General features: G+C 40.9%; 1 protein-coding gene across 1 annotated transcript in view; it reads left to right on the top strand.

The window, feature by feature from the left end:
* Nucleotides 1-17,801, top strand: part of insra (insulin receptor a) — a 44,524-nt gene that overhangs the window by 13,320 nt on the left and 13,403 nt on the right. Inside the window, exons 2-3 of the mRNA XM_035536505.1 lie at nucleotides 2,355-2,903; nucleotides 15,215-15,539. Of these exons, the coding sequence (XP_035392398.1) occupies nucleotides 2,355-2,903; nucleotides 15,215-15,539 (874 nt within the window). The remainder of the gene's footprint in view (nucleotides 1-2,354; nucleotides 2,904-15,214; nucleotides 15,540-17,801) is intronic.

Here is a 17,801-nt window from a genome sequence, read left to right as displayed (position 1 = left end):
GCATACTTTGTTTCAGCTGTAAATATGTGTTTTATCCATTATTTACCTTATCTGTTTATTTCACACTAGGTGGGTCACATCATATGCATGGTTACATTCATATAAGATGCATGGAATGTTATACAGTTAATCTGACTGTTGTGTTCTCAATTGCTGGCATACTTTGTAATGTGTGTAAATTCACATGTTTTAACCCCAGCACATATAGACTTTGGAAGGGGTTTGTAATAACACGTTTAATCTCAGCAAATCTGAACATTCAGGAAGGGTTCCTTTTCTGTGTCTTTTGGATTACTTCACCGCAACGTGCGTGCAGTGTGTTCAGTTTGCCATGGCCTGCAGACATCCTCATATTGAACTAACAGCAGCACAGACCTCAGTATCAATATATACCTACTCAGTCACCACTGTTTTAAGTTTTTGTCCTACTATCATGCTGGAAATAAAGCAGTTCAGCCAGGATGTCTCTACTGCCTTCAGCCCAAATTCTTCATGTGTGCTCCAGTGCCGTGTTGGTACAGTTTCTGTCTGCTGGTCACTGGGCTTGTGAGATAATGTAAATTTCAACAGATGCTTATTGTTTCCAGAATTATAGCAGTCATGTTGCAAATGCGACCCTTTTTTTTATTAGTGCTACATAGCCAGACTGATCATCTGTATCTCGGTGTGAGAATAAAAAGATAGCAAATATTAATTCTGTATTAGAGCACTTAAAAAATAAATGGGTTTGATTCAGCTATAGTTGCCCACTAGGTATTGATCTTAATTTTTTTGACAGCACAAACAGGTTCCGACATGCACATGCTGCTATGTTAATCATCCGTTTTCAGCCATTCATGCCTACAGTCTCAAGCACTGCTTCTTTGCTTCATTTGCATGTACGCCAGCTTTTTTACAGTAAACTAGTGATATCGTATTGGTGTGGCCTATAATTAGGTGCAGTCATTTTTGTTTAATATATTTTTAACTACCCATGGATTAGAATGCCTTTATAAGGGAAATGGTTATAAGGAAGGCAAAACAGCACTAATCATGTGGCAGTGGAACTATGTAAAAGTGACAAAATCATAAGTACCTTTATATTGCCCCTAGTTTTAAATTATGGTGATATCTATCTAATTTATCTGCCCAAAGTTACTGGTCACTCTGTTGTGCATTAGAATATCTAGTGGTAATGCAACACTAAAATGAATGCTCCAGCTTAAAATGTAGGGACATGGTGTGGGTGTGTATGTGGACCGACAGGCCAGCTGACTACGTGTACATTTGTGAGAGCATACCCAGAAGTCCTGTTCTCATTACTGTTAGATGTGGGGTTCAGTTTTCCATTGTCACATGGATCTTGTAGGGGTTGTATCCCAAACACAGTCCTATAGCTGCTGAAGGCGGGTAACCCTGTCCCTAAACACACACAAAAAAAAAAACATGCACAAAAATCTCTCTCTGTTTCTCCTGGTTGCCTTTGTTTCTCTACATGTTCTCTACCTGTACAGATGAAGTTTCTGACTAGTCCCATACATCCCAGTATGTAATTCATGCTGACCACTAGGCCTACATGTTGTAAGGATCAGTGTGTTATTGTTAAAGGGGATGAGTCCAGTATAACAATACAGGTGTTGATTGGAGAGAGGAAGCTTCTTTGGATGTTCTGCACATGAGTTCTCTGCTTTCTGCTCATTTAGTGGTGGAGACTAAAGAGACTATGTAGCCTTTATGTACTGGACTGATCACAGAGGCTGTATATGTCCATGATCAGTACAGTATATATAAGCTCTGCAGTGTCCGTCTTGGACATAAGATCAAGAGTTACTAAATCTGCAGGAGGACCTTTATTTTGTTATCCACATTAACTGTTATCTTGGGCTCCTCAGTGGTACGATAGGAAAAGTGTTTACCCTATCATCAGGAGCTCACTGGCTCATGCCCCAGTGATGGCACAACCATCCTTGGCCAGGAGTCCAAGGGAACAAATTGGCTCTGGGTGAGAGGGATGGCATTACCTCACCCCTTCTAATTCACCTCAGCACCAGCCAATCATGGACGTCTGTGTTTGTGCTTGTTGGCAAAGGGCAGGCAGCACTATCCTCCATGTGCATGGGAATTGGTATAAATAAATGAGTAAAATGGAATTTAAAAAACATCTCATGTGAAAGACATTGGCTGTTAGCTAATGTTAGCTATCATTTTATGGAGTTTTCATTTATGATTTATTTTTTTATTTTTTTTTTTAAGTAATATCAGTTTTTATGATGCTCTGCAGGTTGTCATCTGCTTGTGGGTTTATTTCAGCATTTTAGCCATGAGTGTTTTCTTCTCGTGGTCCTTATGGTTTTTGCTCCTTTTTTATTTCGCAGTTTGTTCAAGTAAAGACATCAGGAACAATGTGACCCACCTGCGCTTGCTGGAGAACTGCACGGTGATTGAGGGCCACCTGAAGATCCTGCTTATGTTTACCACCAAGCCAGAAGATTTTCGCAGCCTCAGCTTCCCCAAGCTGACACTGGTGACAGACTACCTGTTGCTCTTCCGTGTCTATGGCCTGGAGAGCCTGAGTGGTCTCTTCCCAAACCTCACCGTGATTCGCGGCAACAACCTGTTCTTCAACTATGCCCTGGTACTGTTTGAGATGCTGCAATTGAAGGAGATCGGACTGCACAGCCTGATGAACATTACTCGCGGTGCTGTCCGGGTGGAGAAGAACCCAGATCTCTGCTACCTCTCCACTCTCGACTGGTCCAAAATCCTCGACTCAGTGGAAGACAACTATATTGTGGCCAACAAGAACTATGGCGAGTGTGGGGATGTATGCCCAGGCATGGCCAAGGGCAAGACCACCTGCCCTCAGACCACCATCAATGAGCACTTCAATGAGCGCTGCTGGACACAGAAGCACTGCCAAAGGAGTGAGTGGCCCTCTCCCTTTCTAACACATTGCCTTTGTATACCTTGTATAACATGTTTCACATGACATCTTTGTTTAGATTTGCTGTATTTGCTGTACCTGGACAGACATAGTCACATGACTGAAATGTTGGTATGGGACAGTGAGGGGAAGGGGCAGGGTGGCCTCATGTTGACTTGGGGCTGAAGAACTAATGTTCAAAAAGGCACAACCAAGTCAGAGGAATCAATTCATCTAAGTAAGCTATGCTTCAGAGTCATAACACGAACCATGCTGTAAAAAGTGTGTGTGTTTGTGTTGTGCATGAAAGTGCATCATGCAAGCTGTTTGGAGTGACCAGTCACACACACTGTAGCCCCATTGGTCATGTCCTTGTGAAGCTAATGAGACCCACAGCAAAGTGAGGGAGGCTTTGTTGTGAAAATACATGCCCACTCATTTCACACCAGTGATGAGTGTGAGTGAGCACAAGAATGCTGTGCAATGAGCTCACATGATTATGCAACACTCTGCACATGTAACTATTCTTTGAACTAGTAATAGAAGAGTAATAGAAGAGATTATTATTATTATTATTATTATTATTATTATATGCCCTTCAAAAGTAATAAATAATAAACCTTAACATATAAAGTCAAAACATGAATGAGAACTGTTGTATAAAATCTTGCTTTTCTTTATTGTACAAATAACCGCTTACATGAGAACTGTGCATGAAAGCATGAAACATAAGGTATTTACATTAATCCAATCTTTTAAGAAATTCATGCACTTGGCGGGGGAGCTAAATAATTACTATTGTTTTTATTGTTTTAATTGCTGTGATGCAACTTTTAATCCAGTATAAAAGGTGTGTGTTTCCCTCTCAATAAAGTATTATTTGCACAAATTAGATTTCTACCAATAAGCAAGTAGGAGGAGTTTCACTACAAGACCTCCTACAAGACCGCACAGAAATCACGCATATGATGTAATTTTGCTAGACAAAACAATTAATGAAACAATCTATGACTATTATGAGCCTGCATCATCTTCAATGAGAAATGTTGATATTTAGTAACAATAACTTTTATTTATTTATATATATATATATATATATATATATATATATATATATATATATATATATATATATATATATATATATATATATATATATAAATCACACACACACGTGTGTGTGTGTATAAAGAAGACTAGTCATTTGTTTTAATAAAGAGTACAGTAGTGAGGAAAAATGAAGGAGGAGGAGTTGGGGAGCTCAGCCAGAACAGAAGGGCAAGGAGGTTACCCAGGATAATCTTGGGATAACTTTCAGAAAACACTGTATTCTCATGTTCTTATTACTTTATTCAGATCAATAAAGGAATGAAGAATGTATCTTTCATATTGGTAACTAAATAATTCAGGCAATGATTAACACTGGATTGTTATCTAGCTGTGATACTAACATTAGCAAACCTGCATTGTTTGTCTAAATTGGCCAGCCATAGACAACAAACTTTATTGTCTGTGATATTTTGCTTTTAAAATGGATCTACTAGATTGTTTGTCTACCTTTCGTATAGCTTAATTACTCTAGCAAATAACCAATAGTTGTCTGTCTGCTATATTTATAGACACAAAATAATAAGCTTTATTTGTTTAGCAACTGCTTCTCAAAAATGTTTCCTGATGTTGTCTGTCTAATGTCATCTGCTAAGATGTTCCATTTTGGCGGGGGGTCATGTCTCCAGGCTTATGTGACCCATTTTAAGACTGAAGAGATTTGTCTGGCATGTGTAAGCACTTGTGTTATCAAGTAATTCCCAATGTCTCAGTATGAGAGTGAAGGGAGGCTCTGGTGACTATAAACTAATATTTCTTGAGATTGTATCTAAAAAGTGTATCTTTTCATCTTTTTCAGTTCAGGCTACATTTTATGTTGCCTCATAAACAATGCAAAAAAGCTATGTCAGAATTTTATCTTACCAAAATGGCAGTGTTGTATTTTAACAATGTATTCAAATTCTATGAAATCTTTAAACTCTATGAACTCTTTTTTGGAAATGAAACTTGTAACTAGTTATTACTCACCTATGATTTTTGTTCCTGCTATGCTCAGTTTGCAGGTAACTCTGGTTCTGATTTGCGTGTAAGGGTACCGGGGCAGAGAGGAGCTTGCTGTTTTAGGCTCTCTCTCAACCCTTGCTCCAACCCTGCTGTTCTAGGCTACCTCTAACTTCTAGCCACTAATCCTGTTCTTCTAGGCTACCCCTAGCCCCTAACCCTATACTTCTGGACTACGCCTAACCCCTAGCCCCTAATCCTATGGCTCTGGACTACTCCTAATCCCTTGCCCCTAAACCTGTTGTTTTTAGGTAGTCCTGTTTCGTAATCCTGCACTTCTGGGCTGTCCCTAACCTTGCTTTTCAGTGCTACCCCATAATCATACTGTTTTTGATATCTGTGTGAAGAAGCAGGAGCAAAGATTGTTTAGAGGAGGTTACTGAAGACAGCCAGGTCGATAGGCCTGTGGTACATAGCAGCTCCTCCTAACAAGAGGAGGAGACAGAGACAGAGAGAGAGAGACAGAGAGAGAGTGAGAGACAGAGAGAGAGAGACAGAGGAGTCAGTGGTAGCTACTTCTTCCAAGTACTCTTGCAGATTCCCACTGGCAGCTGTACAAAAGGGGTTTGAGTTTCATATTTGAAATACTTTGGCCCTTCTTCTGGCCCTCCTCTTGTGGTTGCCTGCCTGCGTTTAGCAGTCAGTGTGTGTTTTCAGCTCCTTCATTCTTAATCGATCAGCTTATCTCATCCAAAACAGCATCTTATAACTGCACATGAAAGAAAGGCCTCAGGCAGAGTGAGCTGTCTTTAGACTAGACTAACACCTCACATGACTGGCGCACACACACACACACACACACACACACACACACACACACACACACAGACAGACAGACAGACAGATGGATGGACGGACGTAGTTGTTTCTCTTTCTCTATGTTTGAATTGGGCCACAGTGAGTTGGCTGTGTTTTCAGGTGTACGTGTTTGTGGTGAACCAGCAGGGCGGTTAGGCTTCTGTTCTGGTTGGAGGCCAGTGCGCAATGAGCTTAAGTCTCTCTGAACACATGCTGCTCTACACACATTACTAAATGATCCTCTTTATCTTCCTTGAGAGGAGTTTACATGCACAGCTGTGGCTATGTTTATGTATGATTGGATTTTACTTTTTAAGGATTTAAAAAATCCCCAGTGGCAAACTGAATTTGGCTCAAGGAACATGAATCTTTTTTGATTAGTCTCAGCAGGAACCTTTTAAGTCCGCTCCAAGAGGTCCAGGAGAAGGAACCATGACAGCATTACAGCATCTGAATTTTGTTCCAGCTGAAATGCTACGTTCTGTATACTGCCATGTAATGTTATGAAGGACCAAGTGTTGTTACTGTTATATTTCTATATAATCAAGAAAGAGAACAAATTGCGGTCTTAACAATGTATCAGAATAGTTTCTTTATATTTTGAGACAAATACTCTGGTGCATCAAGTTCAAGCAAAATTCCAAGATTTAAAAAAAAAAGAAATTCTCACTAATGGACTGCAGTCTTAAGTTTTATTAAGACTGAATTTATTTTTCGTTGTGAAAGTGAGTGTTCTATGTTTCATATTTTATATATAAAAAAATAGAAAAATAATCAAATATGAGAAAATTGGCTACCTTTCTTGAGTATTTAATTAAATGCAATAAGACGGTGTTTCCATGTAGCCATATTATACGTGATTTATTCCTCTAATTTACAGAAAATGAACTAATATTGTGATTATATATATCGTTATTTGTATATAAAATGACATGTATCAGGATATGAGATTTTCGTCATCACACACCCTTATTTTTCAACATATGCAAAGGGTGAATTCCATACAATCGGTAAAGGTCATCTTCACTACAAATCTTCTATTGCTATTCCACAAAGAGGAACAAATGCCAGCACCTAATTATGCTTTATATGCTTATTCTTTTGAGAATGGTGATATCTCATAATCTTTAATCAAACCAGCCAGAATAAGTGTCCCTAACTCTGACATATTTCCCTCCTCAGTAAATACAGTTCACCTGCCCTCCCTTTCTTGGACACCACTTCAATACTAGTACAAAGTAGTGAATGAGTATGATGAAAAGGAAAGGTGACTGGTATCAGATTGGAACTTATGTTCACAGAACCTAAATTGACACATCGGTATCTGTCAGTGCATCCCTGATAGGTTCCACTAGTGAGCTGCATTTTGATTGAGAAGTCTGCATGTGGAACAAAGGTAAATTAATTATTTAAAATCTCACCAAAAGATTCTGACATTGAAATACTAATATGCTGATAAACGTTTCAAACTCTTCATAACAAGTGCTGCTGCTTAAGTTTCTCATTTTGAAAGATGCAATGGTAAACTCTAGCTGCTGAAGCAATTTGCCTCTGGAATGATGCCAGTGAGGAAGAATGATGGCATTTATTTTTAATACCCTATGATGTCTGGACCTTGACAAAAGGGAGTCTTCCTGTTGCATTCAGTACGTGGTTAAAAAAAGCAGTGCAGATATGATCATGTCACATCCCTTCACACGGTACTGGCTTCAGCGATGCGAGGGTCAGCTGGGAGCCTCTTCTACAGCATTCTGCCCTAGGTCTGCGTGGGTGGGTTATTGTTTCTTTCTGCTGTGGATATTTGTGTGTGAATGTGTGGAGAACACGTTTGGGATTGTTTCAGTGGATGGAATATTCACCACCTCCAATCATTCAGACCCCCCTGCCCCAAAGAAGCAATAGCTTAGTTAGGAAGCTGTCATAGAGGAAATACTGGCGCCAGTTCAGTCTCAGCATGGAACAATGGTTGCTGAAAAAGTTCACACACTGCTCATCCCAATTGTTTCCTGTCATTGTGGGGCGCTTCCTGCTTGGAGGTTATGAATGGACCCAGAGGGATTGGCGGCTTAGGCATCACCTCTGTCATCCCGCAGTGAAACATGAATAACAGCCGTGGTTTCGGAAAGGCTCCAGGAAATAAAAAGTAAACAAATCTTTGCTGTCCAGCATAGAGCTGACGAGATTGTTTTCTCTGAAAGCTAGAGAAATGATCGGACACTCGTCACACGTGTCATGAGAGGAGATTCGTCCTGCTCAGTTTGTTAGTTTTTGTTCAGAGAGAACAGTCTTTTCGCACCAAAGCAAGCAAGCTGATTTAAGGCTTAGTCAGAAGTCACCGCTTAGAAGTCACTGGAACTAGTAAAGCTTCTGGGCCTGGAATGAGCATTCAGAGTTTTGGTCTTCAGTATGCTCTCACAGCCAAGCCCCATTAAGACTGCAGTTTTATGGGTGACGGTTGCTTAATGCCAGTCACTTCAGTCAGTACACTTTAAGCATGTTTAACCACTTTTGGTCCATGATAGCATGCAGAGATCAATGAACACTGATGTCTCTCCATAAACTAGCTGCTGGAATAGACACACAAGATCATACATGTCTAATTACTGAAATCTACCAGAATAAGCTCTATGGGTTATGGTGCATGGCTCAATACTGCATTCTTTAATGTTCTTTAATATCTTTAATACAGACGCTATTGCATCTGTATAAACTCTGATTTTTCTGCCAGAAATTAATTCAATTTTAAATTTTTAACTAAAAGTTTTTAGACTTAATGTAAATTGTAGCATCTGCTGTGTCTTATCTGTAATCTTAATTTAAGCGGTGGCATTCATCTAGCATGTGTTAAATGTGAATGCAGAGGTTTTGATCTAAACAACAAGATCAACTTCTGAGTGTGGTAGACACAATTTTTTGAAACAGGAACTTTTCAGTGTCCTTGTATCCTCTGCTTTTAGCATAATTGCAGTTTTCTGAAGAGTATTGAGCTTTAGAGTTTAGAATGTGCCACTTTGAATGGCCCTGTGGGGTAAATAAGCACTCCATTTTCTCCTGAAGAACCACAGAGGTGTGCAAGTCTGGCAGACGTATCTCACTGCTGCTTTATGAATCACTAACTATGCCTGGCTAGATGTGTCTCCCTACTGCTGTGTAGCGCTTCCATGATCCGTAATAAATAAGGTCAGAAAAAAAAGTCAAGTCAAGTCAGTGCCCTAAATATTTGGAAATTTTTCTGCAGGCCTAGTTCCAACAGTTCATGTTTATTAGAAGTGATTTGAGAAGTTGAGGCCAGTCAATTTCATTGGTAATCTGTTGTAAATATTGAGGCTGGACTGGGAATAATTTTTCCTATTTTTCTTTTTTCTTTAAGGAAATCATACTGTTACTTAATATTAAAAGCCACTCACTGAATCTTTAATATTATTCTGTTAATAATTAACTATTTGCGCTTTTTTGCTGTGCCTCTTGCCCTCCCAGGGTTTTTAGCATGTTCTCATTGGACAGATGATCAGGCTCCGTATTTATAAAGCTCCTATTCACAAACTGTCTCTGAATGGAAGTGCTGATTTCTGGTCAGTGCACCTTTTAAGCACTAACAGATGGATTCATCTAAACACAGAACAAATCGGATCCCAAGTCGGTGTTCCGCTCTGGGATATGTGGAGTCAGTGTATGCCTGGAGCTCTCGACCCCAGTGGTGCGTGCTTTGTGCCCAGAGCTAATCCCCAGTGGTTCAGATGCACACACTTGTCCTGGAATCCCAGACATCTGAGGTATTCATTAAACCTTAGACAATTACTTCTTACCACTTCTTTGTTCCAGACTCCTCTATAGAGTGGGATGGTACATTGGCCCAATTACACAGACAATTCTTCAGAAGACAGATATATATTTAATTAAGTATAAACTGTGTATTGAGGCCCTAATTGAGTTAGGGCTGCTTTCCTCCAGTTTTCCAATGGGAGAGTGTTCTGGTAAAGAGAAGTCTTTTCTGTATGTCAGAGTTGCTATTGCATCTGTGGGCCTCACTCATACAGTGTTAGAGAAGCTGTTTGATGCTGTTGTCCCAGTGGCTGGAGGAGAGTGGGTAAGGCTGTGGTGTTCCATATGGGTTATACATAGTCATCTCTGTTCCCTTCCTGTTGGATTTGGCCCAGGAGACTCCAGCCTCCCTCTTCAAAATGCCAGTGTATTCTAAGGCTCCTCCAATACCTGTGTTTCATATATTTTATGCTTAACACCCAAAGTATCAGTACATTAATGAAATTAACATAATTATGCATGAGAATTATGTATTCCTCAATTCCAAAATCATAATTTGGAATGATCCAGCATAACATTGGCTACAATATTATTTGATAATCATTGTATCTAATCATTTAGTTGTCTGTCTTAAAGAAACAGTTTTCCAAAGATTAGGTGAAGCATGCTGTAATTGTTATTGATCATATTTTTTACTACCCTGTGCGTCATTTGGCAGTCATGACAGTGCCAATGACTGGCCTTATTTATTATGCATCATGGAAGCGCTACACATGCTGTGATTAGTGTGCTGGAGAAAGAGCTGTGGATGAGTCAGTGTGCTCTTAATTTGTTTGGGCTCCATTATGCCCACTGCTGGCCTAATGAAAGTGTTTACCGCTCTCTGTCTGTATACCACTGAGGACATTGGTGGTGATAGTGGTGGTGATGACAGTGACGATCGCAGCTAATGGGAACATGGCACTGTGAAACAGTGCTGTCATGGGATGTGCAGAAGCCTCTGTGAATAATTATCGATAACAGGACAGTTCATTCAGAAATGAGTGCTGATGGGCTTAATAACGGCGATTCTAGTTTTTTTCCCAAAACTCATTTGTCCTTTCTTATTGATTTGTATGTGTTTAGGAAAACAGCTTTCAGTGCAGTGGATCTGATTTATCAGCAACAATATGCAACAGTTCTCACTACTGTTAATTCAACTGTCAAAAAATTATGCTGTCTTTTGTGTGTTGTTATTTCCACTTCCATATGGGGTTATAGTGGGGTTGGGGGATGTGGGATTTTTGAGAGGCTGTGAATATGGTGTTATGTTACTGCTAGGCTGATGATGCTTGTTGGTCACTTAAGTGTAGTTGTGGTTCTCTAGCAGTTCAAGTGTCATGCCAAGACTGCAGGTTTACATATTATTTGTGCTGAAGTTAAAAATAAGGGCTGCTGTTTAACACAAATTTGTCACTGATTGTATTACCTGCAGCTAACACAGTCCCTGTTTTCTAGAGCACTGTAGTGTTGACATGAATGGCGCATATCTCCAAGTGATCCACCAAACTAAGTCATCTTCACCATGAAACATCCGCCTGGTATTTAGAACCACCAGTGGAAGCCTGCTGTACATGCTGTTCTCTCTACGCACACGAGTACAATATAGAGATATTACTGTGTTTGGTGAACAGCAAGAATTGGTAATTGTCTATAAGATAGACATTTACTGTGCCTGCAGGCTGAAGCCTGTTTGTGGTGCCATGACGACCCTAAAGCTTGTCAACCCACAGAAATACAGAATGGATGTGCTGAAAGGAATTCTTCCTAAGTCCTGTTTGGAACCCACTTTTCAGCTTCTGTATCTCATATTGCGTATGAAAATGGGATATGTTAGAATTGTACTGGACATTACAAATGAAATTTGAGTTCACACTGTGCTCAGGCTCTCTCAGCCTTGCGTTGGCTAAAGTAGTAACATGATCTCCTCCATTAGCCCTCCTCATAGTCCCTGAACAATGATTGTTTTTCTGCATAGTTCTGTGAAAATACTGGATTGCCTGTATTTTGCCCATCACTGGATCTGTTAATGATGCCGTCAGCACTGTTGTTCACCTTTGCTAGATTTCTGTGCTTCGATTTCTGCTCTGTATTTTCCCAGAACCGCTCTAAGACAAGCACACCATGCACCAAGCCCTGTGTCCTTGCAACCATACTATTGTCATTGGTCTCATCCAGTACAGTCATGAGTCTGCATTGGAATAGGCAGTTTGATAAGCTCAGCCTGTGAAGACATAACTTGGAACTGAATGGGCTCACTACAGTGGAGATTGAAAAGTGTCTCCTCACTTCCACCAATGCCCTTCACCATTCTAATCAAAAACATGGCAGCCTTAAAACTACAATCACCAGGGACCTGAAGTGGAACACCATTGTGTTTTTCCATGATACTGCTACATCACACTACTGTTTTTAATTCTTTATCTGTCGTTTGGTTTCTGCACTCTATACAATAACATTTTCTCATATATACCTATCTTATTTTGAATGTTTGCATTTTTTAATATATGTATTTGTATGTCTACAAAAGGATGCTATTTTCCATGTATGACTGTGTGTATGCATACATAATTCTGCTGTTTTGCGAGCTATTGCATAACCAAAAAGAAATTGTTTGTATGTGCAAACATACTTGGGCAATAAAGTTTGACACTGATTCTGAAACTGTTTGAGAACTAAGGGCAGCTCTAATAATGCGGGAGGGTGTTTTTCTGAGAGGGTATCTCTGAGTCCTGTTGTGGATTTGTAGTGTGCTTATACGTTCTCTTTATGTGATACAAGAGAGGTCCCACCAAAATGCTGTGTAGATGTAAAGTTACATCAAGAGGTTTGTAATTCTGAACAAAGTGTGAATTACAGCTGAAAGCTTGTGGAGATAGTACTGCTTGAGTGCTTCCTGTGGATGTGTGCAGTGTTTGAACATGTGGAGCTCATCAGAGACCTGCTGCATTCCGAGAGAGAGAGTCCCACAAGAGAAAGGCCTCTCTCCCTGTGGGAGGACGTGTGTGTGTGTGTGTGTGTGTGTGTGTGCGTGTGTGCGCGTGCGTGCGTGCGTGCGTGTGTGCGTGCGTGTGCGCGTGCGTGTGCGTGCGCTTGTGCTTGTGTGCGTGCGCTTTTCCTACTGAAATCAAGCTAGTTGAAGGCTTCTGTTCTTCTGTACTGCAGGTGCTCCGAATATGTGAGCCTGTGTCATTTGCAGAAGACATTTTACATTGCTCGCATGATCTAGCATATAGAGCATGTCGCTGGCTGAGCATGATGGGATACCAGGTGCCTCTTCAGGGGAAAAACAACCCCCCCCCCCCCCCCCCCCCCCCCGCTGGATTCTTTGTTAGTTTAAGAAAACAGTAAGGGCTGCGATGTTCCCTGAAACTCCAGGGAGTGCTCCATATGCTCCTTTGTCCTTGTGCAGTTTGGCGGGTGCTCAAGGTTAGGGGTGCCGGGGTGGGTTCATCTTTTGACCCTTGGAAATGTTGTAGTAGGGCACATAATTGGCTTCCATTTGCATAATCTCCCAAACATGCATTTACAATACAGCTGCTCAAAGCCAACACTAGTTTATATACTCTGTGACCTCAGTAGGCTTGTCTTCTCTGAGGAATCTCCTGACCTTTGACACAATTTATGGAAGGATTGACATAATCAAAATGAAGACCTTGAAGTTAGAAGTGCAGCTTCACATTCCCTTCATCTTCCATGTAGTCCATTCTGCTTTTAGTCTGATTGGTCTGTTGTGTTTCACGTTAACACCAGACCCTGGACTAGAAAGATGCCAGTGAGCACTTAGTTGGATCTAAGAGTAGCATCTGGGCTATGTTATGGTTTGTGTTGGTCTGGCACAGCACCCCAAGATGTGCTATATTCTATTAATCTGTCATGTTGATATGCCCACTCATACCTCACTAGGGAACTAAACTTTAAACGTGACCTACATCCAGCTCTCAGCCACCGATTGATCGTCTCCATGAAGAGCACCTGGGAATTCACTGTACAGTATGTAACTATAGTAAGTTTGCACAGTAGCAAAGAGAGAGAGAAAAGGTGAGGTGGAGTATCTGTCTGGCTGCAGCCGGTTGGTCTGTTGTCTGAGAATTCAGCGTGGAGTGAACCTGCATATCTCATTTGTATTACTGCCAATATCTTTTTCTCTCACTGTTTTTTTTTTCTCCCTTCCATCTCTTCCTTATTCACACATTCTCCTCTACTGGCAGTTTTTCTCCGTCTTTTGACTGTGCAGGGTTAATGCTGTACTGCTAAGTAATGGGAGACGCCAGTGAATGGCTACCTTCCCCATGCAGCCAACACATTGGCCAAGGCTGAGGGTGGAACTGCGGCTGCAACAGTGAGCCGGCATGGAATCCGGGAAGGTGGATCTGGAGTAGCTGAGGCGGAGAGCATGAGTGAGAGTGTGATGCACTATCAACTGTAGGGAGGGGCAGCAGGACGCAACACATACAGCTGCAGTAAATGGAACTTGAGTGCATGGAGGCCAGTGTTTCGTTTAGTTAAAATTTAGAGCTTGAAGATAAGGAATTTGTGCGTGTGTGATTTTATGTGATTTTAGGGTTCTCCTCTTAGCCTGTTCCTACTTTCTGGTCATATGAAAAAGAAGTTGCTTGATTTCACCTGACTGAGAGAATCATAAATTCAGCTGACATCGTACTGTTTTGATCACTCTCAGAAACTTTGTTTTTCACTGCTGAACCATGTTTGCCTTATTAATTACTTTCCTTAAACATTTGAAAACCTGAATAGAATTTATTTTTCTTGCAGTCTGCTAGTGTCCATTGGTCTGTTGTGTTAATGTGACCCTCATTTATCAGGCTTGACATGAATCCACTTCTTTCCCATGTGATGCATGGTGTTGGGTTACAGTGTGCCGGTCTCAGGAGGGATATGCATGTAACCCTCACACACTGCTCCCTGCAAACCTCAAATGCTGCTCTATACCTGCCTTACATGCTGCTCTGTATAAGCCTCACACATTGCTCCCTGCAAACCTCACACACTGCTCTGTACATGCCTCAGATAGTGCTCTGTACACTACTCATGCTGCTCTGTACATGCCTCACATGCTGTTCATGAATCTCATGAGACTTTTTAATATTTTGTTCTAAACTGTAATATGGCCCCACTGCATAATGGGTCTGCCCCTTACACAGGTGGGGGTGGAGGCAGGGAGGAGTATATGCTCATGTGACACTAATTAGTTATGCTCTGTATATGTGTGAGGGGAGGCGAAGCTAAAATGAAAAGAATGTGGTTACTCCATTTTGCATTTTGTGAGTTGCATAACAAAGTGATCCACTGCTCTTGTGTGTGCTGTGAGGGATAGGAGGGAAGAGAGTGCATGTGTTAGTGTGTCTTGCAGTCGCACCACTGTGATCCTGTCCCTTCCTGTTTGTGGATGTGATCACTCCTGCCGAGCTCTCCTCAGCATTGCTGGTCTGGAGACCCTTCCTATCCTCCGTATTCTCATCCGTTCCATGAACAGGAGAGAACTGAAGTTACACTTACATTTGTGATTTACTCTGATATTCCTTCTGTGTAGCTGTGCTTTTTTAGTGTTGCTTACACTGTGTGTGCTTTCCTTTCTCTCTGCAGTGTGTCCATCGGCCTGTAAACATCGTGCTTGCACCACAGACAGCCAGTGTTGTCATGAGCAGTGTCTAGGAGGCTGCCTAGAGCCCTACTCTCCCAGCAAGTGCGTGGCTTGCAGGAACTTCCTCCACCAGGGAGCATGTGTGGAGCGCTGCCCACTGGGCTTCTACACCTTCAAGGGGTGGCGCTGTGTGAGCTTTTCCTTCTGCCAGGAGCTGCATAACAGGTGCAAGCAGGGCAAAAGCAACGAGTGTCACGAATATGTCATCCACCAGGGGGCATGCATTCCTGAGTGTCCATCAGGATACACCACTGTCAACTCCACTACGTGAGTCTCCAGGGCAGATTCACTCATACACATGTAGATGTGTCAAGAAGGAAATACACAATCACACACTGTGCATACATCATATGCTTGTCAATCACAATGGGTTTACACAGGAGGGCAGGATTCACTGCAGGAGGGCGGAGTTCAGACAGAGCTCTGTTCTTGCCCATCAACATTTCTGCACTGCTACCTCTGTTAGGGACTCCGTGGTTGAGCAAGACTTCTCCACTCTGCCTCACTGCCTCACTCATGATCTTTTCCTGTATCTACAATATGATTCACACAAGATACATGGCATTGACATTTGTGCTTTTTTCTGAAAGCATTTCAGGTTACTGAAGGGCAAGCCTATACTCATGTTTTTATAAGTATAGGCTAAAAGTGACTTTTTACTATTAGTGAGTGAACTGATATCATTATCTAAGCTATGATACCAATTACTTGCAGCCTTATTATAAAATGTTAGCCTGCTGAAAACAAACCTGGTGCATGGTGATCTTATAAAGATATATTAGCTTGTTTGAAAGATTGAAGACTCATTCTTCGGTTTTCTTGGGTAGCATTACTGAAAAACATCTTCAAACAGAAACACACAAAAAAGCAACTTTTTTTTTCTTTTTGAGCCTGTTGGGCTTAATTCCTGCAGATAAAAGTGTAACCCTTGACTAACATTCAAACTGTGACTTATAGCTTTTGTACAGATGACACAGACTAGTAAAAACACACAACACTTCAATAACACAAATAACAGTGTGTGTGTGTTTTTCCCCATTAGCCTATAATAGCACTTTCCACAGTATTTAGGAGTAAGATTATGAGCAATAAAAAGTTTTTGTGTCTGTTAAAAGTCATGCTTTGGATACTCTAATGCACCTAGATTACATCACATTCATTGTGTAAACATGACAGTGGTCTTAAGTGTATTCTAGTCTTTTCATATTCTTTCGCCAAGCTGCCTGAATGAATTTGTTCAAAGATTGAGCCAGGATCTAGAACAATGCTAAGTGATCCAGACTGCTGTGCTTTATCTTTACTGGAAAATATACCATACCAAACTATAGTACAATATATTACACCTACTGTAGTGAAAATAAACCTAAAATCTGATCACTGGCCCCAAAATAAGAGTCAATATATATCACTTCATTTCTCTATTCTCTCTGTGTCTCTGTCTCTCAAAATCTCTCTCTCTCTCTTTTCCACGCAGCACATTTCAGCACAAACTTGGCCAAACTATAGCTAAAAAGTTATCCATACATAAAGATTAAACAAACAAAATGTTATGATGAACATAATGTAATCAAGAAATAACTGAAGGGACCTCATCACACACATATTGGCCCCCATCCTGTTCATACCGGACCCCATTACACATGTACTGTTCCTCGTACTGAATCCTGTCCCATTCCGGCAGCAGGAGTGCTTATTGCTGCTCTTAAACAATGTAGGCACATAGGCCTGCTTTCAACGCAGACCTTACACTGCTATGACCAGGAGGGAAGCTTTTAAAAAGAAACAGAGGATATCATAATGTAAATATGGGCTAGATCAAGTAAAGTATTTCACTTTAGGTTTAGGTTTAAAGTATTTATAAAGAAGGATCACTCATTTTTAACCAGACTTTATTAAAACTGTTACTTTCCATTTTCCAATTATAGGACATTGTTGCTGATAATGTTATTGTTGTGAAAGTTACCATTTCTCTGCAACTTCTCACTGGACTCAGAAAAGTGCTCAGTGATCTCTTATAACCTTCAAAACCTCGGATAAATATTTTCAGTATCAGCATGTGTAAAGCATGTTTTGACTAAGAGTAATATCACATTTGAGTACAACGTTCTGTTTCCAGCACAGATGTTGAATAAGTGAAATAGATTTGCTGAGATTTTTAAAATAAAGCCCATGAAAACTGACACAGAAAGTGTGATTTGCTATTTATTCAGTAAATTATGCTCAACAGCAACTTTAATAGGTGTGAAACAATAGGAAACCTATTCTTTAAAACTATAGAGGGATAGAGAAGTGCATTGGCTGCTGTTTGGGAAGGAGCCCTCTTTATTTGGGGGTGTGGGTGTGTGTTTCAGCTTGCAATATGTGACCCATGGGCCAAGCCAGCTGAGTGGACAGTGAAGACTCAAAATTCACTTGTGTTGCACAGGCACTGAGCTGTCGTCAGCGCTGCCTTCCATTAGAGAAATGGCATGAGATGACAGCAGTTACAACACTCTAGTCACTTCGCAGTGCACTCCTGCCCATCTGTCT

This window comes from Electrophorus electricus, chromosome 18 (assembly GCF_013358815.1).
Source record: "Electrophorus electricus isolate fEleEle1 chromosome 18, fEleEle1.pri, whole genome shotgun sequence".
Classification (NCBI taxonomy): domain Eukaryota; kingdom Metazoa; phylum Chordata; class Actinopteri; order Gymnotiformes; family Gymnotidae; genus Electrophorus; species Electrophorus electricus.
The sequence above is the reverse complement of the archived record's forward strand: the minus strand, read 5'-3'. Positions and strand labels throughout refer to the sequence as shown.